General features: G+C 31.7%; 1 protein-coding gene across 1 annotated transcript; it reads right to left on the bottom strand.

The window, feature by feature from the left end:
* Positions 1-582: 582 nt before the first annotated feature.
* On the bottom strand, positions 583-4,988 carry LOC111780650. The gene is made up of 5 exons (XM_023661114.1): positions 4,832-4,988; positions 2,730-3,032; positions 2,484-2,660; positions 1,002-1,108; positions 583-760 (listed from the first exon to the last, which is right to left on the bottom strand). Exons 1-5 carry the CDS (start codon positions 4,964-4,966, stop codon positions 628-630), a joined length of 855 nt encoding a protein of 284 aa, XP_023516882.1. The 5' UTR covers positions 4,967-4,988; the 3' UTR covers positions 583-627.
* Between the last annotated feature and the right edge of the window lie 3,478 nt (positions 4,989-8,466).

Below are 8,466 nucleotides of genomic sequence, written 5' to 3'. Positions count from 1 at the left end.
AATGCGTATGCTAGAGAGAGATTTTCACACCCCTATAAAGAATGTTTCGTTCTCCCTCCCCAAACGATATGTGTTTCGTTAGAGAGAGATTTTCACACCCCTATAAAGAATGTTTCGTTCTCCCTCCCCAAACGATATGTGTTTCGTTCTCCCTCCCCAACCGATATGGGATCTCACCTCATCCTCCTCTTTGTACCCTTATACTCTTGTAATCTTGAATGTTGAGCTAAACTACATAGTGATCATCCTCCTCCACGCTATTTGTATATCCGGGGTGACAACATTACCCATCACTACAAATTGAAATGATTCAACGTTTGACCATTTTAAGTTGGTGAGTCTATGAGTATCATATTGAAATGATTAGTATCATCATCTACACTTAAGTTATTGAAAACATTGTGCCATTTCTAAAATAGATACTCATCCAAATAAAGTAAGCTTAAGTTGACACAAAAGTATATTATTGTTCAAATTTATCATTATTATTGAAAAAGTCCTGAATTATTATCTTGTATTCAATAAACTTTCTACTCAACACCATAGTGAAGTAAAAAAAAAAAAAAAAAACAAGTTCACATGATGAGTTTCAATAAACTATCAACTTTACATCCTTAAAGTAAGAGTTTAAAGCTGGGGAAAATAAGGGGATTGAGTCGTTGGAAATGACTTTTGGCTTACTTCTAACAAATGCTTGTTTTTCATTAGTCGCTTATAATGTGTACCGAGCACTCCCGGTGAAAACACAGCAAAGTATCTCCTACAAAAACCGATAGCGTCCCAATTCACGATATTAGTATATACAAACACGAAGCATATCATCAACCTGAATATAACTCTCGATCCGAAGTTTGAATATCGAACTCGAATAATTTTCTTTTATGTTTGTAAATGAATCGAATTTCAATCGAAATTGAGTAATAATGAATTAAATGGTGACATATGACATTTAAAGCTATAATGTTAAGTACATAACAACATTCCTTTTTGAGATGATTTACCTGTTTAGAGAAGCTCTCCCATCTGTAAAATCCGATTCATCTGCCCATTTCGGCTGCTTATGTGGTTTGGACTCAATCTCCTTGTAAAATCTTGGTGGTTTTTGCAGCTTCAAAAGGATTATAACAAAGATTTAAGAACTAAAAACACATATATATATATATATGATACTAAATTTAGGGTTTCAAAATTGCTACGTAAAATGGCTCAGACAAATTAGTTCCAAACGCTTAAATCGGTAAAGAAGAAGAATCAAACCATTCGTTCTAAAAATCAAACAATCCATGAGATTTCACATTTGCTGCCATTCAACAATAGCAAGTCTCAATACTACACATTTGTATAAATTTGTTCTAATCTTGGACAAATTAACGATTCCTCGATTGAGCGACTTCTAGTAAGATATTATTATTTTAAAGAGGATTCAAGACAACTAATGTATAAATGAATTCAATACTATATCGTTCATAAGAATGAGTTCAAGACAATAAACTTAGCTTAGAGTTTTCTCATGAGTAATCCAATGAAATAAAGAGCAGCTCGATAAGACCCTATACCCAAAGCAGCTAACATCATATAACCAATTGAGACATTGTAGAATAGGCTGGCTAAACTTCTTTTAATCTCTTTTTGAGCAAGAGCTAAAGAAATAGTACTGTATAGCGACAAGAAAACTTCCCCTACCATTGTAACAGCATGTATAAGAGCCGAAAAATCAAACTATCTACAAGATTTCTCATTTGCTACCACTCAACAACAACAAATCTCAACTTTGAACATTCTAATCTTGGACAAATTAACGATTTCTCAATTGTACGACTTCCTTGGAACCGATATATAAATGAGTTCAATACTATTAGTATTACTATTCGCAAATTGAAACATTCATTAAAAGAAGGAAAAGAAAACCCTAAAGAAAGTGTTATCTAAACACATTTTCATCGAAATTACTACTTTGAGAAGAACAACTCATCAAACATCTAAATCTTAATCTTAATAACAAAAAACTAAATGGGTTATGAATCAATCAATGGATACAAAGTTCTTACATGCAAAAGAAGAACAACTCATTTGTTCATGGAAAAAAAAAAAAAAAAACCCTAAAAGAAAGTGATAACTCAACATACTTTCATATATAAATTAGTATTCAAAAAGGGTTCCAAACAAGAACTTGATAATCTAAAAAGCAACTAATACAAAATATTTATGAATGAATTCAATACTAACAAACCCATAATTTGTTCTACAAATCAAATCATTCATTAAAAAGGGTTCCTAAAAACCCAAATGTGTTATGAATAAATCAATTTACACAATGTTCTTACATACAAAACAACATTGAAAAAGAAACCCTAAAAGAAATTGATATCTCAATATAGATTCATATGTAAGCAAAAAAGTCCCATTTTGAAATGGGTTATCCAAACATCAAACTCCCAATGGATACAAATTTTTATGAATCAAAAGAAGAAAATTAAACTAACCTCAAGTTGGAGGATTCCTTGTCTATGATCTTCAATGGCAGCTTCAATCCCTATGATATTAGACCAATCAATTTCAATCTTGTGCTTGGAAGGCCCCTCCCTCACAATCTCCCAAGTTACCTTCTTGTTTCTATAATCAAATTTCAGCACCAAATCACCATCATTCTTGGGCACCACCTAGAACAAAAATGAAAAATGAGTACCAAACCCATGGATTCATATTCAAATTAAAATCTTGTATCATACCTGCCATGATCCAACTCGAAGGAAAAGAGCCAGAACTCCGTTAAACACGAGCTGGGGAAGCTCAGAAGAAGAAGAACTACTTGGTCCAGAGGTGATTGTTCTTTCATGTGATGGATTATTGTATTGTTGTTCTTCACTTGTGGGTGGGAGAGGGATTAATGAATGGCCCGTTAAGATACTTGGGAGATTTGTAAATGGTGGTGGCAATGAAATTTTTGTATCCTTTTCTAATTCCATTGCTGCAAGTAGAGAAGATAGCCGAAGTGCTGGAAGTTTTAGAACTACTTCAATTGTTTCTTCACCCTAAAAAAAAAAAAAAAAAAAAAAAAAAAAAAAAAAAAAAAAATTTAGGGTTTTCTTTGATTCGATCCGACAAAGAAAACAAGATGAATGCCAAGTTAGCCCTAGTTCATCTCAATTAGGTTAAAAATGACTCAAATCTTTCAAAATTTGCTCATTCTCATAAATCATTTCAAGGGTTTTCGAAATTTCACTGAAATTCAAAGAGAGAAGATTAAAAAAAAAAAAAAAATTCAAGAATGATGAAGTAGTGATTAGCAGAACTTTAAATTGTGATAATTAAGTTTAGGGTTTTCTTTGATTCGATCGAACGAAGAAAATAAGATGAATGCCAAGTTAGCCCTAGTTCATCTCAATTAGGTTAAAAATGACTCAAATCTTTCAAAGTTTGCTCATTCTCATAAATCATTTCAAGGGTTTTCGAAATTTCACTGAAATTCAAAGAGAGAAGATTAAAAAAAAAAAAAAAAAAAAAAAAAAATTCAAGAATGATGAAGTAGTGATTAGCAGAACTTTAAATTGTGATAATTAAGTTTAGGGTTTTCTTTGATTCGATCGAACGAAGAAAATAAGATGAATGCCAAGTTAGCCCTAGTTCATCTCAATTAGGTTAAAAATGACTCAAATCTTTCAAAGTTTGCTCATTCTCATAAATCATTTCAAGGGTTTTCGAAATTTCACTGAAATTCAAAGAGANAAAAAAAAATCCAAGAATGATGAAGTAGTGATTAGCAGAACTTTAAATTGTGATAATTAAGTTTAGGGTTTTCTTTGATTTGATCGGACGAAGAAAACAAGATGAACGCCAAGTTAGCCCTAGTTCGTCTCAATTAGGTTACAAAGGACCCAAAATGACTCTAAATTTTTCAAAATTTGTTGATTCTCATAAATCATTTCAAGGGTTTTCAATTTTTCACTCAAATTCAAAGAGAGAAGATAAAAAAAATCCAAAAATGATGAAGTAGAGATTAATAGAACTTTAGATTGTGATAATTAAATTTAGGGTTTTCTTTGATTCGATCTGACGAGGAAAACAAGATGAACGCCAAGTTAGCCCTAGTTCATCTCAATTAGGTTAAAAATAAACTACTTGAAAATTTTCAAAATTCGTTCATTCTCATAAATCATTTCAAGGGTTTTCAATTTTTCTCTCAAATTCTAAATAAAAATAAAAATAAAAATAAATCCAAAAATGATGAAGTAGTGATTAGTAGAACTTTAAATTGTGATAATTAAGTTTAGGGTTTTCTTTGATTCGATCTGACTGAGGAAAACAAGATGAACGCCAAGGTAACCCTAGTTCGTCTCAATTAGGTTAAAAATGACTCAAAATGCTCAAAATTTTTCAAAATTTGTTCATTCTCATAAATCATTTCAAGGGTTTTCAATTTTTCACTGAAATTCAAAGAGAAGATAAAAAAATCCAAAAATGATGAAGTAATGATTAATAGAACTTTAAATTGTGATAATTAAGTTTAGGGTTTTCTTTGATTCGATCTGAGATGAACGTCAAGTTAGCCCTAGTTCATCTCAATTAGGTTAAAAATAAATTACTTGAAATTTTTCAAAATTTGTTCATTCTCATAAATCATTTCAAGGGTTTTCGATTTTTCAGTGAAATTCAAACCCAAGAATGTTGAAGTAGTGATTATTAAGTTTAGGGTTTTGGTTTTGAAGAGAAATTTAAAGAAATTAAACAAGAAATCAAAGGAAAATCACACGATCGCCAATGAATACATGAACAAAAATATGAACATTGAAACTATCGATGAGAATGAACGAATGAATGAATAAGAAATTACCTCAGGGAGGGTACCAGTTTTGGAGAAATGATCAAGCTTGTCGGCGCCGGAGATTATAGGAAAGCTTGAAGATTCACCATTCTCTGAAGTAAAATACATTTTCTTCTCACTCTCTTCTCCTTTTTTCATATCCATTTCAAATTGTGATCCTCTTTGATTCTTTCTCCACTCTTTTTAACCCCAATTTTTCCCTCAACTTCCTTTTATAGACAATGCTAGATGGGCTTTTTTTTTTTTNCCTAGCGGCTAACCTACTTGGTTATAAATCCTAAATTGACTACTAGCATGATCAACATCGTCCCATAGGAAGGATCTATTGTCCTGGTTAATCCAACAAACAATTAAGTTAGATATCCCTAACTAGCCTCACGCATATCTAAACGGTACTGTATTGGAGTAGAAAGAGAAGTGGAAACTTTGTAGACATTGTATGGTATTGGAGTAGAAAGAGAAGTGGAAACTTTGTAGACATTGTATCAACTGCTATTGTCCTATGAGGTACCTTTGTTTTTAAGGTTGTTGTGGTGGTTTTCTAGGTATCTAGGGTAGTTTGGCGGTCTTGACATGGATTGATGTATCCAGGTTTATTAGTTTTGACTCGCTGAATCTTGATTGGTTAGGAGCACTAGGGGCTACACTCTTTGATCGAATTTTCAATAGATTTGCTCACATTAGAAAGTTCATGATCCCTAAAATGTATGTCGAGGACCCATTGATTGCTTCAACACCTTTGCTGCCTTCTTCAACACGTTCACTTTGAATAAGGTATACCCAAGGTTACAATAGTCCAAAATGATCACTGCTTGGTTGAACAAATTACTTGAAGTATGAACGACACATGTCTGTTTCTCTTGTACATATCGTATCTTGGGATTGTTTAATGTTTGCTAACATATATGATATGTCTGTTTCTCTTTTACATCCAACCATTCGATGGAACGGAAATTTGAATATGTTTGAGAAAACTCGACGTCCTTCAGATCCAAAGGTTGAAACAAATAAATAAAAAATGATCCTTTTATCCCGAAACAATCAATGGCGGTGTAAGTTCCGTCTAGAAATAAGTTCTCAGTAATGTTTTAAAACAAGAATCCAGTGATGAGGATTCCTAAAACTTGAATTTGGAAGTTTTAGATTATTGATTTTTCGTCCTCGTGTTACTTCTAAATTCAAGGGCTATGGTTAATCATTTTTTCGTCTAACCAACTCCTATAGACAATGAAACGTATGAAATTGGTTTTCTTTGAATCTTCTTCTAAATGTTTTGTGAATAAATCAAGTTCATTTGAGGTATATATAGAGTTGTACAAGGCAAAATCAGAGGTATATGATAGGAGAAAATCGTGATTTTCCAGCCACCAAGAAAGAAGATGAAGCCGAAAGTCAACGTCAAACTTTGACCAATAAAAGTCAAAGGTACCCATACCTTTCTCCACTTTTTGATCAATTTGGACCCTTCGAGATTGGTTCTCATGAATTTATTTATATTTCCTGAAAATAGACTCAAATATGAATCTAATAAAGAAAATTTAGAGTAATTCGGATACTTGATACTCAAGAACAGAGGTCTCGAATGTCAACTATGAGGTAAGTAGCCATATTTAACTTAAACCGAACAAATTACTTGAGATTTAAGTAACATTAAAATAACCCACTAAATTAACTCTGATGCCTATGAAATTTGAATACTGAGTATATTGTAGCATATCAAGATTATATATGAAATTTGGTGGTCATTGGATAATGAACTAAACCAAGAAATGATGTAAAATGACCATAATGCCCTAAGGTAATTTACCTTCAGTTACGATCTAGATGGCCCCCAAATGATATGAAACTTTGTATTAGACCTTATTTCATGATGTTTGATGATTTTGTGAAGTTTGAAAACTATTAAAACACGTTAAGTAGCTAAACCAAAAATTAGGGGTAAAATGACAAAAATGCTCATAGGATTCCTTATAAGAAGTGGCAAGTCATTTGGAGTATGCCACTTCTTATAAGACATATTCCTAAAGACATGAAGGTATGTTTAAGATTTGAAGTTGTTTCAATGTTTAGACATACTCCAAATGACTTGCCACTTATTATAACACATATTCCTAAGGACATGAAGGTATGTTTAAGATTTCAAGTTAATTAGGTCAAGCTTGGAATTTAAACCAAGTAAGGACCCAAAAAAATACCTCAAAATTTAAGACTCTTCTAGAACCTCTAAAGAATTTATTTTGACTCTATTAATTTCTAGAATAACTCAGGCTTGTTACTACGATGAATTCATAAGCTAAAAAATGTAATATGCAATTATGCTTCAAGAACAATAAGAAATACATAAAATATCTATGATTGAGAACCCCAGGAAGGTACAACACAAGCTCTACAACTACCAAGATAAGGTGTTACAATCCATGTCGTAAAGTTATCATGAAAGAAGGGTAGGTAATACTCTAATCATGCCCAATGTGATCCAATTCATGTGTTAAAGTTATCATGGTGGAAGAATGGGATTAGTTGTTATTATTTTTTTTTTTTTTTATGGTTATTATAGTATGCATGAAAATGATTTTGCTAACGAGGTCAGATGTTTTAGTTAGACGTCTCGAACATAGTTAAATACGCAATATTACTACCATATAGATGGAAAGGAATGTACCAACATATACTAACAAGTAGTTTCAAATGAAAATGACCAAGGAAGCTTGATGGATGACAATATCTTATATTTCGCTATAGATATTAAAAATGGTAATGTCAAAAGAAAATTTCGTTACAATGAAGTAGGTAAATGTGAAATTAAAGTATCGTTATGAAAAAAAATACATATATAAAAGTTGAAACATTGTACACTGAAACAGATTTGTGAACGACACAAGTGTCTTTAATGGAAATTGAGCTTTGAAATTAGTGAGATGTAAAAAATTCATTTACCTTAATACTAGTTCGAAAGTTTTAAATCAAAGTTTGAGAACAACAACAATTATGAAAGTTTTAAGGTGATTTAAAAGTATCGATCCACAGATTGGATGAGGCATTAGGATCATGGTTAAAATTTTATACCTATGTATGGAGAGAGATTACAGTATAAGATTGTCAAGATGTCTTAAATTTAGGAAACCATGATTTAAGGTGGACTTCGGTGGGTGATCTACCACGATAACAAAGGTGGAAATTGTCTCCAAATCAACTAGAAGTTTCATGGTTGATAGGAACCAAGACATCAAGAATGATATGAACCAAGGCATCAATCATGCCATATAAATTTCAAGGAAGATGTGAAGAAATTGTTGTCAAAATTATCAAAAGATTTTCAATTCATGTTACAGGAAGAAGGATGGATCATACTTTTGAGTTATGGTTATAGTGCTTATTTAATGTATTAAAGCTTATTTACATCCTAGTTAATTATAGTCATAGACATGAAGTATACATAATGACTAATTATAGTCATGAAATATAGTTACAATTCTTGAATGGCTCATCCAAGTTAAAAGTTTTTATTTTAAGGCTATATAGAGTAAGTATGTTATATTTGTAAGATAGACTTGAAAAAGGTAGTAAAATGAGCCTTTGTGCTTTCTTTAGCCCATGACTAAGTTTCTTTGCAATTTTATGTAGTTTAGGTTGTATGTAGAATC

This window comes from Cucurbita pepo, chromosome LG18 (genome assembly GCF_002806865.2).
Source record: "Cucurbita pepo subsp. pepo cultivar mu-cu-16 chromosome LG18, ASM280686v2, whole genome shotgun sequence".
In the NCBI taxonomy this organism is placed as follows: domain Eukaryota; kingdom Viridiplantae; phylum Streptophyta; class Magnoliopsida; order Cucurbitales; family Cucurbitaceae; genus Cucurbita; species Cucurbita pepo.
The sequence above is the reverse complement of the archived record's forward strand: the minus strand, read 5'-3'. Positions and strand labels throughout refer to the sequence as shown.